The following is a 27,006-nucleotide window of genomic DNA, read 5'->3' on the forward strand; positions in this document are numbered from 1 at the left end:
GAGTAGAGGGAGCGGTTATCTGGCAGATGGGACAGGGCCTGCAATAATTTAGGATCTCCCGGTAACACCCCAGCCAATGGAACCTCTGCATTATTCTCTCCCCCCCCAAACATGTGAAAGGGGCATGTCTAAAACCTTCAGCCGGTAGGGACCTGGAACCAAGAGCTGCTCCACTATTTCTCCTTTACTCAGTGTGGTCACCCGATACAGTAACTCATTATTAATAGTAAAGTGTGGGAACCTGGTGTCAGCCCCCGGCTCTTGAGCAAACCCATCTATCACAGACACATTTTCGAATGCACCTTTTAAGGTAAGATCCCGCATTTAATCAGAGCCAAAAATTTTCCCAGACACCCCTAGATCAGGAACCTCGGCCTCATTGACCACTGTCTCATCCTCGTCACCCGCCAGGACACACAAGTGGAACTCCTCCACCTTCGGCTATGATGGGGATTGATCAGGGTTGAGTTTGCTTCTGTCTGAGTCACTTAGCAATCCCGCCTTCCGCCTACAAGTCCCAAAACAGGCTGTAGTCCCACCCAATTATCACGGGGTGTAGTAAGTCATTCACTATCCAAACCTCATGGGACTGAGTACCACAGTTTGTTATTATATACACTCTGGCAATGGAGTAGTCTTTGGCATCGCCGTGGAAACAGCGGACGCCCACATGTTTCCCCCGTGATCAACTGGTGGGGGAGTGTGGCTATTATCAGGGTAAAAAACTCCCTGAATCCAATAGTCCTGACACCAGCACCCAATTATGGACACTGAACATGATTACGGCCCATCTCCAGGCAGATGGTCCACACTGCAAGCGGGATAAGCATAATACAAGCAGCACCTGCCCAGGCTGCAATCCATCTGCTCGGAAGACAAAGGACAACTGGCCGCTATGTGTCCAGGACTGTGACTCCACCAGCAGATCAGGTCTTTACCAGCAGTCCTTGCAACCCCTCAAAGGCTTTTTGGGACCTTGGACTTCCTGTACACTATATACCAACCTCTTCCTGTACGCTATATTCCCTCCTGTACGCTATATACCCTCCTGTACGCTACATACCCCCCTGTACACTATACACCCTCTTGTACAATATACTGTATAATCCATCCTCCTGTACACTATATACCCCCTCCTGTACGCTATATACTCCCTCCTGTACACTATATACCCCTCCTGTACACTATATATCCCTCCTGTACACTATATACCCCCTCCTGTACACTATATACCCCTCCTGTACACTATATACTCCTCCTGTACACTATATACCCCCTCCTGTACGCTATATACCCCTTCTGTACGCTATATACCCACTCCTGTACACTATATACCCCTTCTGTACACTATATACCCCCTCCTGTATACTATATACCCCTCCTGCACACTATATACCCCTTCTGTACACTATATATACCCTTCTTGTATGCTACATACCCCTCCTTCATGTTATATACCCCTCCTGTACACTATATACCCCCTCCTGTACACTATATACCCCTCCTGCACACTATATACCCCTCCTGTACACTATATACCCCTCCTGTACACTATATACCCCTCCTGTACATTATATACCCCCTCCTCCTGTACGCTATATATGGAGCGCCCCCAGATGCAGGGCTGCGGGGTACTCGGTACCGGGCCTCTCAGTCTCGGTCTTGGGGTTGTCACGGTGGCCTGACCCGGTCCGTGACCCTGCTAAGGGGCGTCCAATTAAAGGTGGTGGTGCGTGATGCGAGGAAATAACGAGGACACAGGGTTGCAGTTTCTTTACCTCTTTACTGTAGGCTTCAGGATCCGCAATCCGGAGTACTGCTAACAGTGCTGGCTGAGACCGGACGGTCCGAAGGGACATCCAGAGTTTCCTTCACAGGTGGAAATCAGTGCCTACCTTCTAGCGCCTGTGTGTTGTAGTACTTCCCTGCTGAGCACCATGGGATAGTCCTCACAACTGTCGTGTATGTTTCTGTTCTTTCTCCGTCCCCCAGATGATATGGATAGGACGCACCCATATGACGGGTAGGCCTGGAGTTCTTCCGGGACCCTAGCGTCGCCCCTCTCCCACAATTGCCCCCTGTGTCTGCTTAGGTGATTTAGGTGAGACAGCCAACCTATAATTAACTGTCCTGCTGCTGTTTGAAGTAATGCTTGGAGCCCAATACTTCCTCGGCGTTCCGGCCACCGGCTACGCGCCTCAGTAGGATGCTGCCTCGGTCTTACGGCACGACTCCTACTGGTATTATCTCCTTTTTACTGCGATCTCGTTTCTCACTCTCCACAATAAACCTCGCTTCTTGTCCTTTCTTAAGACACCGCCGCAAATCAGTGCAGGCGCGGTTCCATAACGTTCTGTCTGTTCGCTAGGCCACTGTCAGGAGCCCACCCCTGACAGGGACCCCCCTGAATCTTCTCAAGCAACCTCTTCTCTCACTAGGTGTTGCCTGGGCAAAACCCAGTCAGCTTCTTCCTCACTTTCTATCCAACCCCCAATTTTACCAGATTGTGAGGAGTGGCCTAATACATAGTGCCCTTAGCTCCCCCTGGAGGCCAGACTGTGAAGTGTATTGGTGCCTGTGATACCTGGTCAGGTGAACTCCTTCAGTGCCATCAGACGTACCATAGCCCCCCTTAGTGGCAGAGCGATGTTACTGCAACGACCAGGTCTCTGGGGCGCTGCATATACTCCTCCTGTACACTATATAGCCTGGGGAAGCATTTATGCAGGGGTTAGCATTTATGCACATTTAATATAAGTACATTTTTATCAAAGTACAGGCAGTTATACCATGGCAGTTAGACAGGGCAGGAGACAGGTAAGGCTGGTTTCACACTTGCGTTTTTATCTGCATGCGTTTTAAAAAAAAACGCATGTGTGAAAAACGCATGTAAACGCGGTAAAACGCATGCGTTTTTTAGACGCATGCGTTTTTATAGAAAAACACAAAACACAAGAAAACACAAGAAAAAACAAGAAAACCCTAACCCTACCCCTACCCCTTACCCTAAACGTGACTGAAATACGTGGCACTGAAATACGTGCAACTGAAATACGTGGCACTTAAATACGTGGCACGTGGCACTTAAATACGTGGCACGTGGCACTTAAATACGTGGCACTTAAATACGTGGCACGTGGTACTTAAATACGTGGCACGTGGCACTTAAATACGTGGCACTTAAATATGTGGTACTTAAATACGTGGCACTTAAATACGTGGCACGTGGCACTTTAATACGTGGCACGTGGCACTTAAATATGTGGTACTTAAATACGTGGCACTTAAATACGTGGCACGTGGCACTTAAATACGTGGCACGTGGCACTTAAATATGTGGCACGTGGCACTTAAATACGTGGCACGTGGCATACGTGGCACTGAAATACGTGATACGTGGCACTTAAATACGTGGCAATATGACTGTCAGAAAATGTTCATTAAACGGTTAGGGGTGAGGTTAGGGGTAGAGTTAGGGTTAGGGTTTGGATCCCTTTATCACCTTGATGGTGGTGGGTGGCTTTTCAGTGTGTTTTCTGTTTTTTTTCTATAAAAACGCATGCGTTTTTAGCGCAAACAAACGCATGTGCTTAAAAACGCATGCGTTTACATAGACAGCAATGCATTTTTTTTGCCGCGAAAAAACGCATGCGTTTTTTCGCGGCAAAAAAACGCGCAAGAAAATACTGCAGGTAGCATTTTTGAAAATGAACGCATGCAGACAAAAAACGCATGCGTTTGAAAACGCGACCAAACGCATGTGCAAAAAACGCATGCGTTTTCAATGTTAAATATAGGGAAAAAAACGCATGCGTTTTTTGTGCAAAAAACGCTGCAGACAAAAACGCAAGTGTGAAACCAGCCTAAGAAACTTAAACCGACTCCCAGTACATTTGGATTACAACAAATATTCACCATATGTATTTGTATAATCTATATCCTGACTGCTGCACTCAAATCCACCTTCCTCGCACTAACTCTTTACACTCCATCCATATCGGCCCCTCACTCCTCTCCTTTACAAAGTACAGCACACGTGCTCTTTTCACATTGCTAAATTGCACAGATCCATTCTGTTCCACCATCCAACACAAGAGATGCTCTCACAAATCATTTAACCATCTGATCACTCCTTCTATCCTCCTGATTCTATTCGCTGGAGACATCGCTCCCAACCCCGGCCCCCATGTTATAGCAAGTCAAACCTCCCAACTGCTACACCTAGAAACCCCTCTAACCTAATTAATATTCCCTGTATACCTCCTGTCGCATGTCCGGTTTCACATCAACATGTTTACTCAGCAACTTATCATCCAGGACACACTGTTACAGTATCGGGCATTGGTGTCTCTGACCCTTGCCTGTCGCTAAGCCTGCGTTCGAGACGGTCTGTACTATATGGTCCCACAGTGTCCTCAATTTCCAGTATTTCTGTTTTTCGTTGGGGCATTCCCTGCCGTTTCGCCCTGGTCCTGAGAATGGCGGCCCATGCAAAAGTCTGCCACATCTTGGTGCACTTTCTCCCACTTTGCTCAGTCTTCATCTGTCCAGCTGCTGCAGTCCCATTTATGCTGCACTGCTGATTCTGTAGCTGCTGTACTCTGTTCTTTGTTCTGGCCCCATGGATACTACTGCTAGGCCCACTCTTCCTAGAAGAACTTAGCGGGGCACAATGTGCCCTGGGCCAGCCAGCTCCCCTGTGAGCTGTGCGGGCGCCCAGGCCCACTGTTATGACCCCAATGGCGAGGGTCTCAGAGGAACGTGGAAGTCTGCAGAGTACAAAAATCCAGCTCGTAGGGCAGTGGTAACTGGGTTGACCATATATCTACTCCTAACGCCAACACTAGAAGTAGCCGGGGATCATTCCTACGTTGATTCTAGATGACACGCGCCAGCCGGAGAATCTAGCTACCCCTAGTAGAGGAAAACAAAGACCTTTCTTGCCTCCAGAGAAGGGGACCCCAAAGCTGGATAGAAGCCCCCCACAAATAATGACGGTTAGGTAAGAGGAAATGACAAACACAGAAATGAACCAGGTTTAGCACAGAGAGGCCCGCTTACTGATAGCAGAATAAAGAAAGGTAACTTATATGGTCAACAAAAACCCTATCAAAATCCACACTGGAAATTCAAGAATCCCCGAACCGTCTAACGGTCCGGGGGGAGAACACCAGCCCCCCTAGAGCTTCCAGCAAAGGTCAGGATATAGATTTCGAACAAGCTGGACAAAAATACAAAACCAAAACAAATAGCAAAAAGCAAAAGGCAGACTTAGCTGATATAACTGGAACCAGGATCAGTAGACAAGAGCACAGCAGACTAGCTCTGATAACTACGTTGCCAGGCATTGAACTGAAGGTCCAGGGAGCTTATATAGCAACACCCCTAACTAACGACCCAGGTGCGGATAAAAGGAATGACAGAAAAACCAGAGTCAAAAAACTAGTAACCACTAGAGGGAGCAAAAAGCAAATTCACAACAGCCCACCTTAACTAGAACAGGAAGCCCTCACTATCTTATCTCCATCGTGCCCCTCTTATCTTAATTATTCCCCATGCTATCCTATGCCACACCTAAAGCTATGATGCCCCCATCTAGTGGCCAGCTTGGAGTACTGCTCCCCTAACACTAAACTGACCCGGGGCACTTTCCTTAAGAAACATTATATGTGCAAACATGTAAACAATACATTATACATATATAGCGTAATACGCTTTATGAGTAGCAGTGCTCATGTAAGAAACAGTAGTGATAATACACTGGAAAGTGTAGCAGTATCACATGGTATGAAACATGCATTTACAAGAAAGGGGTTGGGGAGAAAAAGAAATAATGTAAATACCACATCCCCTACATGCCCAACGTCTGTGGAGAAAATCCAATCTACACGAAGATTTCATCCATTATAAGTTTATGCTTAAAACATACAACTCTGCCCTTCACCTCTCCAAACAAACCTATTTCAACACCCTCATCACCTCACTATCCAATAACCCAAAACATCTCTTTGACACTTTTCATTCCCTACTCAATCCAAGAGTTCAGGCCCCAACCACGGATCTCCGCGCTGACGATCTGTCCAGGTATTTCAAAGAAAAAATTGACCACATCCAACAGGAAGTTATCTCCCAATCTCTTCATACCATGCACTGTCCTCCCTCCCCCACTGCATCTAGTTCACTCTCTGACTTTGAAACAGTCACAGAAGAAGAAGTGATCAGTCTCCTTGCATCTTCTCGCCCGACCACTTGCACCAGTGACCCTATTCCTTCATATCTCCTCCAGCCCATTTCCCTGGCTGTCACCTAACAAACATATTCAACCTTTCTCTCACTTCCGGTATTTTTCCCTCCTCATTTAAGCATGCCATCATACATCCATTACTTTAAAAACCCTCCCTCAACCAAAACTGTGCCGCTAACTATAGACCTGTCTAAAATCTTCCCTTCATCTCTAAACTCCTGGAACGCCTGGTGCACTTTCGTCTTATCCGCTATCTCTCAGATAACTCTCTTCTCGACCCTCTTCAATCTGGCTTCCGCTCTTTACACTCTATTTATTTATTTATTATTATTTATTTATATAGCACCATTAATTCCATGGTGCTGTACATGAGAAAGGGGTTACATACAGGGTTATAGATATCATTTACAGTAAACAGGTTTACAGTGACGGACTGGTACAGAGGGGAGAGGACCCTGTCCTTGCGGACTTACATTCTATGGGATAGTGGGGAAGAGACAGAAGGTAGGGGTGAAACTACTGAAACTGCCCTCACTAAAGTCTCTAATGACCTACTAACAGCTAAATCTAATGGTCACTACTCCATGCTAATTCTCTTGGATCTCTCCGCAGCATTCGATACTGTGGATCATCATCTCCTCCTCACTATGCTCCACTCCATCGGCCTCAAGGACACCGTTCTCTCTTGGTTCTCCTCCTATCTCTCTGACCGATCCTTCACTGTATCTTTTGCTGGTTCCTCCTCCTCTCATCTTCCCCTTACTGTTGGGGTTCCTCAAGGATCAGTCGTAGGCCCCCTCCTCTTCTCTTTGAATACCGTCCCTATTGGACTAACAATCAGTAGATTTGGTTTCCAGTACCATCTCTATGCTGATGACACCCAATTATACACTGTCATGATATGTACTTTTGCCCTGTCCTGTATTTGAATAATATGCCATTTGATGTATGTAACTGTTCTCTGGTTTCTATTAGCTGCAATTTATGTATTTTCTTGTGCTGGGAGTTCACCTGTAACAATATGTCTCCTTCCCCCAATACTTGCAGCCCTAAGCTATAATGTAATTAAGCTTTGTCAACATCACTAGTGAAAGAATAGCCATTCTTCCTCACAGCAGGTTTCTAGTCAAATGTACATACTAGATAGACTAAGCGGAGCCGACCAGTCTAGAATCTTCTGGTGGACCCAACCATTGAATAGAAGGTGTGACCCTTACCCCCCTTCATGGGCGGATCCCAGGAGTACAGACAATCCATTCTTATTTTTGAGATCAGATGTGAGTTGATCCTTAAAGGAGAAGGAGTGGGGATTCTTAGCTGAGGCAAGACCCCACGTCCATCTGTGACTGCGGAAGTGAACGGGGTAAGACTTGAGCTGAGGACATATCTCGTCATTCGTGAGATTGTTTTGGGATCTGTTGGACTCATGAAAGGACTATTGTTTTGTTTATCGGGTGCGGGATTACTGGAAAGCACCTCCAGATCTGTTTCTTTACTTGGACCTATTGTGGACTTCTCGTGGACTTGAAGGACATTATGGATATTTGATGTTGTATGCTCCCTGCTTTAATAAATCTAGTTGGATCGTCCCTCAGCCTGTTGTCCCTTCTTGCTCTGCCGTACACCCCGTCACAAACTCATTGGCAGCAGCAGGATCAGAGCAGAAGGAATGGAGGACAATGGCTCAACATCGGGAACCAACACCGCAGAGTACAAGAACTGGACTTTGGGGAGCCTACAATCAAAGGCCCGTGAAGTAGGAGTCCGTTTTAAAGGACTCTCCAAGGAGCAGCTAATTGAGGCTTTGGAAGGAGTTCGCCTGCAAGATGATGCTGAGGAAGGATCCTCACAGCAAATGGAGGAAAGACTGCAGCCGGAGGTAAATACCCCAAAAAGTCAGTGGGTTGTGTGGTTCGAGGAGGAGTTGGCATTGCTGGGAGAAGAGGCCACCACAGACGATAAGAGGGAGGCCATTCACAGAGCTCAGGAGAGGGAGGCCATTCACAGAGCCGAGGAGAGGGAGGCCATTCACAGAGCCGAGGAGAGGGAGAGGGAGGCCATTCACAGAGCTCAGGAGATGGCATTGCTGGAGAGGCAGATCTCTTTGGAAGCAGCTAGAAGCTCCAGACAGACTGTAACCCCAGCACCCACCACGAGAGAACTCCCCAGAGTGTCCCGCAAAGACTTCAAGCCCTTTAATGAGGCTGCAGGCGACATTGAGGGCTTCTTCCAGGACTTTGAGCATCAGTGTCGATTAATGGAAGTCCCGGAAAGGGAGCGAGTCCGACATCTTGTGGGGCTCTTAGAGGGTGGAGCTGCCGAAGGCTATAGAGCTATGGACCCTCGGGGGAACCGTGAGTATGAGAAGATTAAACAGACTATTCTAGAAAATTATGCTGTGACGCCAGACACTTACAGGACTCAGTTCCGTACTTTAGCCTGTGATGGGGAAGTGTCTTTTAAGATATATGCTCATAGACTCAAACAAATATGTCATCGCTGGCTGGAGGCAGAGGAGGCCTTAACCGGAACACCTTTCTCCAGGTTATCCTAAAAGAACAATTCTTTGCCCAGTGCCCCGTTGAGATCAGGGAATGGGTGCGTTAGAGGAGACCAGTGACAGTGGAAGAAGCTGCATCTCTCGCTGATGAGGCTCTCACCATCAAGCCTGTTGTGAATTCCGTACTTGGGCTCCCTCCGGTGGTTGTAAGTAGCACTTTTGTGAATTCTGCTCTTGGGCTCCCTCCTGTGGTTTTGAGTGGTATAGCTGCTTCTTGGATTTAGCATCAGCAGCTGCTTCCACTGATCGTCTTTCTGGCTCGGCAATTTTAGTCTGGCCTTATCTCTCAATCAATGCCAGTTGTCAATTGTTCCTGCTTGGAGATTCTGCTCTTTTGGATTTCCCTGACACTCTGACCAGTTCTGCAAAGATAAGTCCTTGCTTGTCCTTTTGCTGTCCACTTGTTGTGGACTTTATTGTTCAGCACATTCTATGTTTTGCTCATTTGTCCAGCTTATCAGTATGGATCTATTCAGCTAAGCTGGAAGCTCTGGGCTGCAGATTTTGCCCTCCACACCTTTAGTCAGATGTGGAGATTTTTGCATATCTCTGCGGTGGACTTTTTCTAGTTTTTATTACTGACCGCACAGTGTTCTTTCCTGTACTATCTATCTAGCTAGAAGTGGCCTCCTTTGCTAAATCTTGTTTCATACTACGTATGTCATTTCCCTCTCCACTCACAGTCAATATTTGTGGGGGGCTGTCCTATCCTTTGGGGATTTTCTCTGAGGCAAGATAGCTTTCCTGTTTCTACCTTTAGGGGTAGCTAGTTCTCCGGCTGTGACGAGGTGTCCAGGGAGTGACAGGAACATCCCACGGCTACTGCTAGTGTTGTGTTAAGATCAGGAACTGCGGTCTGTATAGTTACCACCTGCTCAGAGCTAGTCGCATGTCGCTCCTAAATTACCAGTCCATAACAGTACAACTGGCCAAAAATGAGTTGAATGCATCTCAAAAGAAGGAAAAGAAAAAGAGTTCTGAGCCATTTTTTTTTTTCTTTAGTCTGTTTTGTCTTTTTCCTTCCTCTAAGGGTACCGTCACACAGTGGCACTTTGGTCGCTACGACGGTACGATCCGTGACGTTCCAGCGATATCCATACGATATCGCTGTGTCTGACACGCAGCAGCGATCAGGGACCCTGCTGAGAATCGTACGTCGTAGCAGATCGTTTGGAACTTTCTTTCGTCGCTGGATCTCCCGCTGTCATCGCTGGATCGTTGTGTGTGACAGCGATCCAGCGATGCGTTCGCTTGTAACCAGGGTAAACATCGGGTTACTAAGCGCAGGGCCGCGCTTAGTAACCCGATGTTTACCGTGGTTACCAGCGTAAAAGTAAAAAAAAAAAAACGTACATACTTACATTCCGGTGTCTGTCCCCCGGCGTTCTGCTTCTCTGCACTGTGAGCGCCGGCCGGCCGGAAAGCGAGCACAGCGGTGACGTCACCGCTGTGCTTTCCGGCTGGCACAGACACAGTGGAGAGAAGCAGAACGCCGGGGGACAGACACCGGAATGTGAGTATGTACGTTTTTTTTTTTTTTACTTTTACGCTGGTAACCAGGGTAAACATCGGGTTACTAAGCGCGGCCCTGCGCTTAGTAACCCGATGTTTACCCTGGTTACCCGGGGCCTTCGGCATCGTTGGTCGCTGGAGAGCTGACTGTGTGACAGCTCCCCAGCGACCACACAACCACTTACCAACGATCACGGCCAGGTCGTATCGCTGGTCGTGATCGTTGGTAAATCGTTATGTGAGACGGTACCCTTAATCTCTGGGTGGATTTGGGCACGGACATGGATGTTCAGGGTTTGTTTTCTCATGTGGATCAGCTTGCTGCAAGAGTACAGATTATCCAAGATTATGTTGTTCAGACTCCAGCCTTAGAGCCTAGAATTCCTACTCCAGATTTGTTTTACGGGGATAGATCTAAGTTTTTGAACTTTAAAAATAACTGCAAATTGTTTTTTGCTCTGAAACCCCGTTCCTCTGGTGACCCCAATCAGCAAGTTAAAATAGTTATTTCTCTGCTGCATGGTGACCCTCAGGACTGGGCATTCTCCCTTGAGTCAGGGGATCCGGCATTTCTTAATGTAGATGCATTTTTTCAATCGCTCGGATTATTGTATGACGAACCTAACTCTGTGGATTATGCGGAAAAAATCTTGTTGGCCCTGTCAGGAAGCGGCAGAATTATGCTGCCAGAAATTTAGAAAATGGTCTGTGCTTACTAAATGGAATGAGGACGCTGTGGCAGCAATTTTCAGAAAGGGTCTTTCTGAAGCCCTTAAAGATGTTATGGTGGGGTTCCCCACGCCTGTTGGTTTGAGCGAATCTATGTCTCTGGCCATTCAGATTGATCGGCGCCTGCGCGAGCGCAAAGTGGTGCACCATATGGCAGCGTCCTCTGAACAGAGTCCTGAGCCTATGCAATGTGATGGGATACTGACTAGAGCGGAACAGAGGGGATACAGACGTCAGAATGGGCTGTGTTTTTACTGTGGTGATTCTGCTCATGCTATTTCTGATTGCCCTAAGCGTATTAAGAGGGTCGCTAGATCTGTTACCATTAGTACTGTACAGCCTAAGTTTCTCCTGTCTGTGACCCTGATTTGCTCATTGTCATCTTTTTCTGTCATGGCATTTGTGGATTCAGGCGCTGCCCTGAACTTAATGGACTTAGACTTCACCAGGCGCTGTGGTTTTTCTTTGCAGCCTTTGCAGAGCCCTATTCCATTGAGGGGTATTGATGCTACACCGTTGGCCAAGAATAAACCTCAGTATTGGACTCAGCTGACTATGTGCATAGCTCCAGCACATCAGGAAGATTGTCGTTTTCTGGTGTTGCATAATTTACATGATGTTGTTGTACTGGGTTTTCCATGGTTACAAGTACACAATCCAGTGCTGGATTGGAAATCTATGTCTGTGACTAGTTGGGGTTGTCAAGGGGTACATAGTGACGTTCCTTTAATGTCAATTTCCTCTTCCCCCTCTTCTGATGTTCCTGAATTTTTGTCAGATTTCCAGGATGTATTCGATGAGCCCAAATCCAGTTCCCTTCCTCCACATAGGGACTGTGATTGTGCTATTGACTTGGTTCCTGGCTGTAAGTTCCCTAAGGGCCGACTCTTCAATCTGTCTGTGCCAGAACATGCCGCCATGCGGAGCTATGTGAAGGAGTCTTTAGAGAAGGGGCATATCCGGCTGTCTTCGTCACCATTGGGAGCGGGATTCTTTTTTGTTGCCAAGAAGGATGGCTCCTTGAGACCCTGTATTGATTATCGCCTTCTTAATAAAATCACGGTCAAATTCCAATACCCTTTACCTTTGCTCTCTGATTTGTTTGCTCGGATTAAGGGGGCTAGTTGGTTTACCAAGATTGACCTTCGAGGGGCATATAATCTTGTCCGTATTAAACAGGGTGACGAATGGAAAACTGCATTTAATACGCCCGAAGGCCATTTTGAATACCTGGTGATGCCTTTCGGGCTTTCTAATGCTCCTTCTGTATTTCAGTCCTTTATGCATGATATTTTCCGCAATTATCTTGATAAATTCATGATTGTGTATTTGGATGATATTTTGGTTTTCTCCGATGATTGGGAGTCTCATGTGAAGCAGGTCAGGATGGTATTCCAGATCCTTCGTGATAATGCTCTATTTGTGAAGGGGTCTAAGTGCCTATTTGGAGTTCAGAAGGTCTCTTTTTGGGGGTTTATTTTTTCTCCTTCATCTATAGAAATGGATCCTGTTAAGGTCCAAGCCATTCATGACTGGATTCAACCCACATCTGTGAAGAGCTTTCAAAAATTTTTGGACTTTGCTAATTTTTATCGCCGTTTCATTGCCAACTTCTCTAGTGTGGTTAAGCCCCTGACCGATTTGACAAAGAAAGGCGCTGATGTGACAAATTGGTCCTCTGAGGCTGTTGAGGCCTTTCAGGAGCTTAAGCGCCGATTTACTTCTGCCCCTGTCTTGCGTCAGCCAGATGTGTCTCTTCCTTTTCAGGTTGAGGTTGAAGCTTCTGAGATTGGGGCAGGGGCCGTTTTGTCACAGAGGAATTCTGATGGTTCCTTGATGAAACCATGTGCCTTCTTTTCCCGAAAGTTTTCGCCTGCGGAACGCAATTATGATGTCGGCAATCGGGAGTTGTTGGCTATGAAGTGGGCATTTGAGGAGTGGCGACATTGGCTTGAGGGAGCCAAGCACCGCGTTGTGGTCTTGACCGATCATAGGAATCTGATTTACCTCGAGTCGGCCAAGCGGCTGAACCCTAGACAGGCTCGATGGTCCCTGTTTTTCTCACGTTTCAATTTTGTGGTCTCATATCTTCCGGGATCTAAGAATGTTAAAGCGGATGCTCTCTCTAGGAGTTTTTTGCCTGATTCTCCTGGAGTTCTTGAGCCGGTTGGCATTCTTAGGGAAGGGGTGATTCTTTCTGCCATCTCTCCTGATTTACGGCGAGTGCTTCAGGAATTTCAGGCTGATAAACCTGACCGCTGTCCTGTGGGGAAGCTGTTTGTTCCTGATAGATGGACAAGTAAGGTAATTTCTGAGGTCCATTGTTCGGTGTTGGCCGGTCATCCTGGGATTTTTGGTACCAGAGATTTGGTTGCTAGGTCCTTTTGGTGGCCTTCCTTGTCACGGGATGTGCATTCTTTTGTGCAGTCCTGTGGGACCTGTGCCCGGGCTAAGCCTTGCTGTTCCCGCGCTAGTGGGTTGCTTTTGCCTTTGCCCGTCCCTGAGAGGCCCTGGACGCATATTTCCGTGGCTTTTATTTCGGATCTTCCTGTGTCCCAGAGGATGTCTGTTATCTGGGTGGTTTGTGACCGGTTCTCTAAAATGGTCCATTTGGTACCTTTGCCTAAATTGCCTTCCTCCTCTGATTTGGTTCCATTATTTTTTCAGCATGTGGTTCGTTTACATGGCATTCCGGAGAATATTGTGTCTGACAGAGGTTCCCAATTTGTTTCCAGGTTTTGGCGGGCCTTGTGTGCTAGGATGGGCATTAATTTGTCTTTTTCTTCGGGTTCCATCTTCAGACAAATGGCCAAACTGAGCGAACTAATCAAACCTTGGAAACCTATTTGAGATGCTTTGTGTCTGCTGATCAGGATGATTGGGTGGCTTTCTTGCCGTTGGCCGAGTTCGCCCTTAATAATCGGGCCAGTTCGGCTACTTTGGTTTCGCCTTTTTTTTGTAATTTTGGTTTCCATCCTCGTTTTTCTTCAGGGCAGGTTGAGCCTTCTGATTGTCCTGGTGTGGATTCTGTGATGGACAGGTTACAGCAGATTTGGACTCATGTGGTAGACAATTTGACGTTGTCTCAGGAAAAGGCTCAGCATTTTGCTAACCGCCGTCGGTGTGTTGGTCCTCGGCTTTGTGTGGGGGATTTAGTCTGGTTATCTTCCCGTCATGTTCCTATGAAGGTTTCTTCCCCTAAGTTCAAGCCTCGGTTTATTGGTCCTTATAAGATTTCTGAGATTATCAACCCAGTGTCTTTTCGTTTGGCCCTTCCAGCCTCGTTTGCCATCCACAATGTTTTCCATAGATCTTTGTTGCGGAGATATGTGGTACCTGTTGTTCCCTCTGTTGATCCTCCTGCCCTGGTGTTGGTTGAGGGGGAGTTGGAATATGTGGTTGAAAAAATTTTGGATTCTCGTTTTTTGAGGCGGAGGCTTCAGTATCTTGTCAAGTGGAAGGGTTATGGCCAGGAGGATAATTCTTGGGTGGTTGCCTCCGATGTCCATGCCGCCGGTTTGGTTTGTGCTATTCACTTGGCTCATCCTGATCGGCCTGGGGGCTCTGGTGAGGGTTCGGTGACCCCTCCTCAAGGGGGGGGGGTACTGTTGTGAATTCCGTTCTTGGGCTTCCTCCGGTGGTTGTAAGTAGCACTTTTGTGAATTCTGCTCTTGGGCTCCCTCCTGTGGTTTTGAGTGGTATAGCTGCTTCTTGGATTTAGCATCAGCAGCTGCTTCCACTGATCATCTTTCTGGCTCGGCTATTTTAGTCTGGCCTTATCCCTCAATCAATGCCAGTTGTCAATTGTTCCTGCTTGGAGATTCTGCTCTTTTGGATTTCCCTGACACTCTGACCAGTTCTGCAAAGATAAGTCCTTGCTTGTCCTTTTGCTGTCCACTTGTTGTGGACTTTATTGTTCAGCACATTCTATGTTTTGCTCATTTGTCCAGCTTATCAGTATGGATCTATTCAGCTAAGCTGGAAGCTCTGGGCTGCAGATTTTGCCCTCCACACCTTTAGTCAGGTGTGGAGATTTTTGCATATCTCTGCGGTGGACTTTTTCTAGTTTTTATTACTGACCGCACAGTGTTCTTTCCTGTACTATCTATCTAGCTAGAATTGGCCTCCTTTGCTAAATCTTGTTTCATACTACGTATGTAATTTCCCTCTCCACTCACAGTCAATATTTGTGGGGGGCTGTCCTATCCTTTGGGGATTTTCTCTGAGGCAAGATAGCTTTCCTATTTCTACCTTTAGAGGTAGCTACTTCTCCGGCTGTGACGAGGTGTCCAGGGAGTGACAGGAACATCCCACGGCTACTGCTAGGGTTGTGTTAAGATCAGGAACTGCGGTCTGTATAGTTACCACCTGCTCAGAGCTAGTCGCATGTCGCTCCTAAATTACCAGTCCATAACACAAGCCTCAGTGGAGGGTTCTGTTAGAGGATCGAGAGAGGCCTACCAGCTCCACAACACTGGTGGCCCCCAGTTCTTCTGTCCCCATTGTTCCCCGTTCCTCTAAGCCACCACCTCATGCTGATACCCGTGTAAATGTGCCTCCAGTTGCTTCTACTGCGTTTTCTGGAATACGACAAGGAGAGGAAGTAGCAGAGCGCAGGTGTTATGGTTGTGGGCATCCGGGGCATCTGTATGCCTCATGCCCAGCCAGCCCATGGAGGAGTCGTCCTCAAACCCCTACAGCACCTTCAGGTGGGAGCCGGCCTCCAGGTTCCCTTACCCCTCGCCTAAGAGGATGCCTTGGATGGAGTGAGACCCAGCACAGATGCTATCGATGTGGGCAGCCGGGGCATCTGCAAGCCTCCTGCCCAGCTGTTCAAATGAGGATTGATCCTGTACCCAGTTGTATTATTAATTATGTACAGCCAAGTGCCATGGAGGAAGGCGTGTCACCACTACGTGAGGACTGGCCTAGTGCCTCACCCACCCATGTTGCACCACTAGGAGTTTATGGTGTGCGACCCGCAGCTATGACGACTTCTGCTCATCGAGAAGCACTTGCAGGAGGTCGTGCTGGATGGACAGAGACTTATTGGATTTTGTGACTCAGGGGATTTCCTCACACTGGCTGATCCCCGAGTGGTTCGTCCTGAGGCAATTCATAGAGGACCTGGGATTGTCATTAAACTGGCTGGTGGACAATGAAGGACTATTCCCACAGCCACTGTGGATCTGAACTTTGGTTTTGGGGTCAGGCGATGTGTGGTTGGGGTGATGGGTGGTCTGCCTGCAGATGTTCTCCTGGGCAATGATGTGGGAGAGCTACGATGTCAATTCGTGGCTGCATGAAGCCACATGTAAGTTACGCTCTGCCTGTGTGTACTTAACCAGCGACCTGTAGAGGTCCCTAGTACGTACACAAATTGGGAGGGGAATGGATTGTCATGATATGTACTTTTACCCTGTCCTGTATTTGAATAATATGCCATTTGATGTATTTAACTGTTCTCTGGTTTCTGTTAGCTGTAATTTATGTATTTTCTTGTGCTGGGAGTTCACCTGTAACAATATGTCTCCTTCCCCCAATACTTGCAGCCCTATGCTATAATGTAATTAAGCTTTGACAACATCACTAGTAAAAGAATAGCCATTCTTCCTCACAGCAGGTGGCTAGTCAAATGTACATACTAGATAGACTAAGCGGAGCCGACCAGTCTAGAATCTTCTTCTGGTGGACCCAACCATTGAATAGAAGGTGTGACCCCTACCCCCCTTCATGGGCGGATCCCAGGAGCTCAGACAATCCATTCTTATTTTTGAGATCAGATGTGAGTTAATCCTTAAAGGAGAAGGAGTGGGGATTCTTAGCTGAGGCAAGACCCCACGTCCATCTGTGACTGCGGAAGCGAACGGGGCGAGACTTGAGCTGAGGACATATCTCGTCGTTCGTGAGATTGTTTTGGGATCTGTTGGACTCGTGGAAGGACTATTGTTTCGTTTATCGGGTGCGGGATTACTGGAAAGCACCTCCAGATCGGTTTCTTTACTTGGACTTATTGTGGACTTCTCGTGGACTTGAAGGACATTATGGATATTTGATGTTGTATGCTCCCTGCTTTAATAAATCTCATTGGATCGTCCCTCGGCCTGTTGTCCCTTCTTGCTCTGCCGTACACCCCATCACATACACTTCTCCTGACATCTCCCCTGCCTTTTTAGAAAATACTAGTGATTGTCTTACCGCTGTCTCCAACATCATGTCCTCCATCTGAAACTGAACCTGTCAAAAACTGAACTCCTTGTGTTTCCTCTCTCTACTAATGTGCCTATGCTCGATATTGCCATTTCCGTGTGTGGTTCCTCCATTACTCCCAAGCAACACGCCCGCTGCCTTGGGGTCATAATTGATTCCGAGCTTTCATTCACTCCCCACATCCGATCACTGGCTCACTCTTCTTATCTGCATCTCAAAAACATTTCTAGAATTCTACCCTTTCTTACTCTCGACTCTGCAAAAACTCTCAGTTTCTCTTATTCATTCTCGTCTGGACTATTGTAACTCTCTACTAATCGGCCTCCCTCTTACCAAACTCTCCCCGCTCCAATCTGTCCTGAATGCTGCAGCCAGGATCATATTCCTCACCAACCGTTACACCGATGCCTCTACCTTGTGCCAGTCATTAAACTGGTTACCCATCCACTCCAGAATCCAGTACAAACTTATTACCCTCACCCTCAAAGCATTCCATGGCTCAGCATCACCCTACTTCTCCTCCCTGGTCTCAGTCTACCACCCTACCCGTGCCCTGCGTTCTGCTAATGACCTGAGGTTAACATCCTCAATAATCAGAACTTCCCACTCCCGTCTCCAAGACTTTTCATGTGCTGCGCCAATTCTGTGGAATGCACTACCCAGGTTAATACGATTAATCCCCAATCCACACTCGTGACTCGTGTCAAAGGTAGGGGTCGTTGTGTGTTCTCCCCAGGTTGGGCATGGAGACGGAAGAAGTCCATAGGTGTGCATGGGACTCACGGATTTCCGGTCCGGGTTTTCCATGAGGCTGAAGGCAGCAGGTTTGTGTGTCAAAAGCCCTGCAGCAAAGGGTATGGGTGTGTCAGGTGTGAGGTGCAACATCAGTGTCAGTGTGGTGTGTGCTGATGTGCAGAGCAGAGGCCTGCAGAGCACTGGCTGAGTGCATGGAGGCACAGGCAAGCAGAGTCAGCACCCAGGGCAGCTGAATAGCCTAGCACCCGTAGCGTTTCACAGCGATGCAAGTCACCCATGGTAACTGGTCTCAGATGTGGACAGTCCTGTGCTCGGAGGTGGATGTCATGCGCCCGAAAGAGGACTGGCATGGGTAACGATTGCAAACAGGTGGATATGGTGCCCGGCTGCTATCCGGATGATATTGTGGGCTATATAAGTAAAGATACAGCGATGCATGACACCCATGGGAACTAGTCAAAGGAGGACTGATGTGTGTAGAGTATGCAACATGTAAAGCTGTGTGTTTGGAGACTTTAAAGGGAATCTGTCACCCCAAAATTCGCATATAAGCTGCGGCCAGCGGCATCAGGAGCTTATCTACAGCATTCTATAATGCTGTAGATAAGACCCGACGTCACCTGAAAGAAAAACAGGTTATATTACACTCACCCAGGGGCGGTCCGGTCCGATAGGTGTTGCGGTCCGGGTCCAGCGCCTCCCATCTTCATACGATGACATCCTCTTTGCTTCCTGCCACGGCTCCTGCTCAGGCGTACTTTGTCTGCCCTGTTGAGGGCAGCGTAAGGTACTGCAGGCGTCGGGCCTCTCTGACCTTTCCCAGCACCTGCGCACTGCAGTACTTTACACTGCCCTCAACAGGGAGATAAAGTACGCCTGCGCAGGAGCCGCGGCAGGAAGCAAAGAAGAGGACATCATCGTATGAAGATGGGAGGCACTGGATCCGGATCGCAACGCCCATCGGACCGGACCGCAGCGGGACCTCCCCTGGGTGAGTATAATCTAAAGGTACTGTCACACTAAGCGACGCTGCAGCGATAGCTGTTTGATCGCTGGAGAGCTGTCACACAGACCGCTCTCCAGCGACCAACGATGCCGAGGTCCCTGGGTAACCAGGGTAAACATCGGGTTGCTAAGCGCAGGGCCGCGCTTAGTAACCCGATGTTTACCCTGGTTACCAGAGTAAAATGTAAAAAAAACAAACAGTACATACTTACATGCGTCCCCCGGCGTCCGCTTCCTGCAATGACTGAGCGCCGGCAGTAGCAGGGCACAGCGGTGACGTCACCGCTGTGCTGTGGTTTCACTTTCACTTTGCGGCGCTCAGTCAGTGTGGGAAGCGGACGCCGGGGGACGCATGTAAGTATGTACTGTTTGTTTTTTTTACATTTTACGCTGGTAACCAGGGTAAACATCGGGTTACTAAGCGCGGCCCTGCGCTTAGTAACCCGATGTTTACCCTGGTTACCAGTGTAAAATATCGCTGGTATCGTTGCTTTTGCTGTCAAACACAACGATACACGGCGATCTGACGACCAAATAAAGTTCTGAACTTTATTCAGCGACCAGCGACATCACAGCAGGATCCTGATCGCTGCTGCGTGTCACACTCAACGATATCGCTAGCCAGGACGCTGCAACGTCACGGATCGCTAGCGATATCGTTTAGTGTGACGGTACCTTAACCTGTTTTCCTTATCTTTCAGGTTATATTGGGGGCTTATTGTAGATAAGCTCCCAATGTAACCTGAAAGATAAGAAAAACAGGTTATATTATACTTATCTACAGCATTACAGAGTGCATTACAGAATGCTGTAGATAAGCCCCTGATGCCGGTGGCCGCAGCTTACAGGCGAATTTTGGAGTGACTGATTCCCTTTAAGCCATGTTCACACTTTGCGGGTCCGCAGCAGTTTCCATAGCGTTTCCATTTACATGTAAACCCTATGGAAACCGCAAACCGCTGTGCACATGCTGCGGGAAAAACCGCGCAGAAACGCAGCGGTTCAAAACCCGCAGCATGTCACTTCTTTGTGCAGAATCGCTGCGATTCTGCACCCATAGGAATGCATTGAACCGCTTACTTCCCGCATGGGGCTGTGCCCACGTTGCGGGAAGTAAGTGGCTAATCTGCGGGTGGTACCCGGGGTGGAGGAGAGGAGACTCTCCTCCAGGCCCTGGGAACCATATTTGGGGTAAAAAAAAAGAATAAAAATAAAAAATCATGTTATACTCACCTCTCAGCGCTGCATGCGGCCGGCCGGTCAGAGTTGCTGTGCGAACAGGACCTGCGGTGACGTCGCGGTCACATGACCGTGATGTCACGAAGGGTCCTTCTCACACATCATCTTTGGAACCAGACCGCCGGGTGCAGCGCCGAGGAGATCCGGACATCAGAGGGTGAGTATAACCAATTTTTATTATTTTTAACATTACTATTGATGCTGCATATTGCTGCATATGCAGCATCAATAGTATAGGTGGAAACCCGCAGCAGAAACCGTGGAACAAACCGCGATAAATCTGCAGGGATAACCGCAGCGGTTTTGCCCTGCAGATTTATCAAATCCGCTGCGGGAGAACCCGCAGAGGGACGCCGCAAAGTGTGAACACGGCCTTAATATGGCGTGCGGTCGCCCCAAGAACATGGAGAGGTCCGGCATGTTTAGGGACTGCAATCTAAAGCCGTATGATATGTAGTGCTATGAAACAGGCACTGAGACGATTAACTTTGATGTTGTGTACTATGAAATGCTATGCACCTTAATGTGTGAAGAAACACATTAAAGAGACTTTTGTGTTTGAATTCTGTGGGTCACTGCATCTTCACTGCGTACGAAGCTACCGCTGCATCACAGTGCTTATTGTTATGCTGTAATGTCTATTGTCTGTACAAGTCCCCTCTAAGGCTGCTTTCACACTAGCGTCGGTACGGGGCCGTCGCAGCTTCCGCTGCCCCATTGTAAGGTCCGGGGAGGAGGGGGCGGAGAAAGTCTATGGAGAAAAAACGCATCCTGCAGACAACTTTGCAGGATGCGTTTTTTATCCACAACGACGCATTGCGACATGCAGTGCCCGACGCTAGTGTGAAAGTAGCCTTAAATGTAAAGTGCTGTGATATATATTGGCGCTATATAAATAAAATTATTATTATATACCTCCTCCTGTACACTATATACCCCTCCTGTGCACTATGTACCATCCTGTACACTATATACTCCTGTACACTATATACCCCTCCTGCTGTACGCTATATACCTCCTACTGTACGCTATATATCCCTCCTGTACGCTATATATCCCTCCTGTACACTATATACCCCTCCTGTATGCTATATACCCCCTCCTGTACACTATATACCCCTCCTGTGCACTATGTACCATCCTGTACACTATATACTCCTGTACACTATATACCCCTCCTGCTGTACACTATATACCCCTCCTGTACACTATATACCCCCTCCTGTACGCTATATACCCCTCCTGTACACTATATACCCCTCCTGTACACTATATACCCCTCCTGTACACTATATACCCTCCTGTACGCTATATACCTCCTCCTGTACACTATATACCCCTCCTGTACACTATATACTCCTCCTGTACACTATATACTCCTCCTGTACGCTATATACCCCTCCTGTACACTATATACCCCCTCCTGTACGCTATATACCCCTCCTGTACACTATATACCCCTCCTGTACGCTATATACCTCCTCCTGTACACTATATACCCCCTCCTGTACACTATATACCTCCTCCTGTACGCTATATACCCCCTCCTGTACGCTATATACCCCCTCCTGTACGCTATATACCCCTCCTGTACACTATATACCCCTCCTGTACGCTATATACCTCCTCCTGTACACTATATACCTCCTCCTGTACACTATATACCTCCTCCTGTACACTATATACCCCCTCCTGTACGCTATATACCCCTCCTGTACGCTATATACCCCTCCTGTACACTATATACCCCCTCCTGTACACTATATACCCCCTCCTGTACACTATATACCCCTCCTGTACACTATATACCCTCCTGTACGCTATATACCCCTCCTGTACACTATATACCCCCTCCTGTACACTATATACCCCTCCTGTACACTATATACCCCTCCTGTACACTATATACCTCCTCCTGTACACTATATACCTCCTCCTGTACACTATATACCCCCTCCTGTACGCTATATACCCCTCCTGTACGCTATATACCCCTCCTGTACGCTATATACCTCCTCCTGTACACTATATACCCCCTCCTGTACACTATATACCTCCTCCTGTACGCTATATACCCCCTCCTGTACGCTATATACCCCTCCTGTACACTATATACCCCCTCCTGTACGCTATATACCTCCTCCTGTACACTATATACCCCTCCTGTACACTATATACCCCTCCTGTACGCTATATACCTCCTCCTGTACACTATATACCCCTCCTGTACACTATATACCTCCTCCTGTACGCTATATACCCCTCCTGTACGCTATATACCTCCTCCTGTACGCTATATACCCCTCCTGTACACTATATACCTCCTCCTGTACGCTATATACCCCTCCTGTACACTATATACCCCTCCTGTACACTATATACTCCTCCTGTACACTATATACTCCTCCTGTACACTATATACTCCTCCTGTACACTATATACCCTCCTGTACGCTATATACCTCCTCCTGTACACTATATACCCCTCCTGTACACTATATACTCCTCCTGTACACTATATACCTCCTCCTGTACGCTATATACCCCTCCTGTACGCTATATACCTCCTCCTGTACACTATATACTCCTCCTGTACGCTATATACCCCTCCTGTACACTATATACCCCTCCTGTACGCTATATACCCCTCCTGTACACTATATACCCCCTCCTGTACGCTATATACCCCCTCCTGTACACTATATACCCCTCCTGTACACTATATACCTCCTCCTGTACACTATATACCCCTCCTGTACACTATATACCTCCTCCTGTACACTATATACTCCTCCTGTACGCTATATACCCCTCCTGTACACTATATACCCCTCCTGTACACTATATACTCCTCCTGTACGCTATATACCCCTCCTGTACACTATATACCCCTCCTGTACGCTATATACCCCTCCTGTACGCTATATACCCCTCCTGTACACTATATACCCTCCTGTACGCTATATACCCCTCCTGTACACTATATACCCCTCCTGTACACTATATACCCCTCCTGTACACTATATACCCCTCCTGTACACTATATACCCCTCCTGTACGCTATATACCCCTCCTGTACACTATATACCCCTCCTGTACACTATATACCCCTCCTGTACACTATATACCCCTCCTGTACACTATATACCCCCTCCTGTACACTATATACCCCCTCCTGTACACTATATACCCCTCCTGTACACTATATACCCCCTCGCTGTGATTCTACCTCACGCCGTGTGTGTCGCTGTGTGACTTGTCACTTTCTCTCCCTCAGTGTCGCGCTCGCGCTGTGGGCGGGCAGAGTTCGCGCGCTCACTGTAGAGGTGGAGCTTGTCACTATGGAGACGGTGACGTATGGTGACGTCGCAGGGTATAAGTTTCGGGGCAGCGCAGTCGCCGTTAGTCAGGCGGCGGTAGAGCGTGGTCCCCGGTGAGGAGGAGAATCTGGTCGCTGACAGCATGGGTTACGGGGTAAGAGCGGGAGGTGCTCGGCCTCCGGTACCGGGGTTATGGGGAGATAATGGTTGTAGCTTGTCAGGTTCAGCGGAAGGAGGGAAATGGTCTGGACAGTGGCCTCTGGTTGCTGGGCAGGATGATGGAGGTTGGGGCTGCGGATTCTGGGCAGGATGATGGTGGCTGGGCAGGGGCCTCTGGGTTTGGGTGATGGTGGTTGGGTCTGGGCGGTGGTGTCAGTGGGTGCTGGGCAGGATGATGTCTGGGCAGGGGCCTCTGGGTTTGGGTGGTTGTCAGTGGGTGCTGGGCAGGATGATGGCGTCTGGGCAGTGGTCGCTGGGTCTTGGCAGTGGCCTGCGGAGGTTGGGTTTGTGGTCTTGGGCAGGATGATGTCTGGGCAGGGGCCTCTGGGTTTGGGTGGTTGTCAGTGGGTGCTGGGCAGGATGATGGCATCTGGGCAGTCATCATCGCTGGGTCTTGGCAGTGGCCTGCGGAGGCTGGGTTTGTGGTCTTGGGCAGGATGATGATGTCTTGGCAGGGGCCTCTGGGTTTGGTCGGTTGTCAGTGGGTGCTGGGCAGGATGGTGGGTGCTGGGCAGGATGACGGATGCTGGGCAGTGGTCGCTGGCTCTTGGCAGGATGATGGTGGCTGGGGCCGTTGAGTGATGGGCAGGGGCCTCTGGGTGCTGGGCAGGATGATGATGTCTGGGCAGGGGCCCCTAGGTTTGGGCGGTTGTCAGTGGGTGCTTGGCAGGATGATGGCATCTGGGCAGTGGTCGCTGGGTCTTGGCAGTGGCCTGCGGAGGCTGGGTTTGTGGTCTTGGGCAGGATAATGATGATGTCTGGGCAGAGGCCTCTGGGTTTGGGTGGTTGTCAGTGGGTGCTGGGCAGGATGATGGATGCTGGGCAGTGGTCGCTGGGCCTTGGCAGGATGATGGTGGTTGGGGCTGTTGGGTGCTGGGCAGGGGCCTCTGGGTGCTGGGCAGGATGATGATGATGTCTGGGCAGGGGCCTCTGGGTTTGGGTGGTTGTCAGTGGGTGCTGGGCAGGATGATGGATGCTGGGCAGTGGTCGCTGGGCCTTGGCAGGATGATGGTGGTTGGGGCCGTTGGGTGCTGGGCAGGGTCCTCTGGGTGCTGGGCAGGATGATGATGTTTGGGCGGTTGTCAGTGAGTGCTGGGCAGGATGATGGCATCTGGGCAGTGGTCGCTGGGTCTTGGCAGTGGCCTGCGGAGGCTGGGTTTGTGGTCTTGGGCAGGATGATGATGATGTCTGGGCAGAGGCCTCTGGGTTTGGGCGGTTGTCAGTGGGTGCTGGGCAGGATGATGGCATCCGGGCAGTGGTCGCTGGGTCTTGGCAGTGGCCTGCGGAGGCTGGATTTGTGGTCTTGGGCAGGATAATGATTCTGTTGATTGGGGGTGATTTGTTTTTTTTTCTGTCTGTTTCCTTTTTCCTCCACTCATGTTTCTTGTGGTTGGAGACTGGAGGATCAGCACAGCCCCTCTGCCCCCTGTGTGGCGGTCCCTGGCTCTGTAGTGATGGCCTGTTACTGTTGGGTGCCCCTCTGTGGTGATGTGGGTAGTGGTTGGACTATGTCCGGCGGCAGCAGTAAGAGTCTGCATTGCAGAGGGGGGTATTCTCTAGAGGCATCGGTGATGCCAGGGATGGAGCGTGTGCCAGCTACTTCACTCGGCTGCCCCTTGACCCTGGCAGCTGCCGGGGCCTCGTGTCCCCGTGGAGTGCGATGTACTCCCTTCATAAGGTGGGGGCCACACATACTGAAGGCCGTATTATGGGAGGATCCGGTTGAGCACGGGTTAATGGTTTTATATTGGCTTTATGTATATATAGCCGGGGGATGGGATCAGCCGCTGGTGCGGTTCTTTCTGCTACATGGGTTCTTCCTGAGTGCCCACTGTAAGGGGCAAAGCTGCACTGACCTTGTGGTGTCATTGCCATGTTATGTAGTGGAGGGCACCTCCTGCAGAAGTTACTGTCCCCAGAGGATTGAGAAGAGAAGGATGCACATGGCTGTATGGATAAGACATTTGTAACTTTATTTCACATGATTAAAAACAGTTGTCCAGACACTTAAAAACCATTGCCCATTGTGACGTGTTTCTGGCCAAAGCCCTTAGCCATAGAATGTGGCCAGATGCCAGCGGAAGCACTAAATAAAGGGTTAACCTTATGTGACTTCACAACATGCATTAGCATATGATACATATTCATGTAAAAAACAACTGAGAACTAACAATATACAGAACTACATGTTTACAAAAGACACAGGGAAGCTATTGAGAAAGGAGACAAGGGAAATGGTGTGTGAGTAACGATGGGGATGGGATGCAGGTGAGTGACGATGGGGGGATGGGATGCAGGTGAGTGACGATGGGGGGATGGGATGCAGGTGAGTGACGATGGGGGGGATGGGATGCCGGTGAGTGACGATGGGGGGGGGGGGGATGGGATGCAGGTGAGTGACGATGGGGGGGATGGGATGCCGGTGAGTGACGATGGGGGGGGGGGGGATGGGATGCAGGTGAGTGACGATGGGGGGGATGGGATGCAGGTGAGTGACGATGGGGGGGGGGGGGATGGGATGCAGGTGAGTGACGATGGGGGGGATGGGATGCAGGTGAGTGACGATGGGGGGGATGGGATGCAGGTGAGTGACGATGGGGGAGGGGATGGGATGCAGGTGAGTGACGATGGGGGGGGGGGATGGGATGCAGGTGAGTGACGATGGGGGGGATGGGATGCAGGTGAGTGACGATGGGGGAGGGGATGGGATGCAGGTGAGTGACGATGGGGGGGGGGATGGGATGCAGGTGAGTGATGTTCTCAAAAGTAAGGTATATTTCTAGATCACAAAAACAGGATGAGAGAGCGTGTGATATTCAGACAGCCACAACTGAGACAGAAGAGATCTGGCCTTATTAAACATGATGTCTGAACAGTGGCTAATGGAAAGGCCATGATAAGCGCAATGCAGCAGAAACTGCACGCACACACGTTAGAAAAAGCAACAATGCAATAACGGTGGTTATGGATTATGTACCAATATCGTGGTGCAGTATATAAAGGCAAAAATAAATGGAAGAGAAAACTGTCAAACCATTAGGACCCATGGAAGAAATATATGATGAAGACTAAAATGTATTTTGCTAAAATATTGGGTAGTCTTGAGTAAATGTATACCTGTTTTAATAAACATGACGTCCTTTTGAAAGTTTAACCCCTTCTGGCAGTTTTGAATCTAGCTGGATAATCCAGTAAGCTTCACGAATGAAGGTT

At 48.8% G+C, this 27,006-nt stretch overlaps 1 protein-coding gene across 1 annotated transcript in view; it reads left to right on the forward strand.

Moving 5' to 3' along the window:
- Positions 1-23,589: 23,589 nt before the first annotated feature.
- The window catches only part of LOC143814901 (sodium/potassium-transporting ATPase subunit alpha-1-like), a 40,608-nt gene continuing 37,191 nt past the window's right edge, over positions 23,590-27,006 (forward strand). Inside the window, exon 1 of the mRNA XM_077293574.1 lies at positions 23,590-23,728. Within this exon, the coding sequence (XP_077149689.1) occupies positions 23,717-23,728 (12 nt within the window). The 5' untranslated portion in view covers positions 23,590-23,716. The remainder of the gene's footprint in view (positions 23,729-27,006) is intronic.

This window comes from Ranitomeya variabilis, chromosome 3 (assembly GCF_051348905.1).
Source record: "Ranitomeya variabilis isolate aRanVar5 chromosome 3, aRanVar5.hap1, whole genome shotgun sequence".
Taxonomy (NCBI): Eukaryota; Metazoa; Chordata; class Amphibia; order Anura; family Dendrobatidae; genus Ranitomeya; species Ranitomeya variabilis.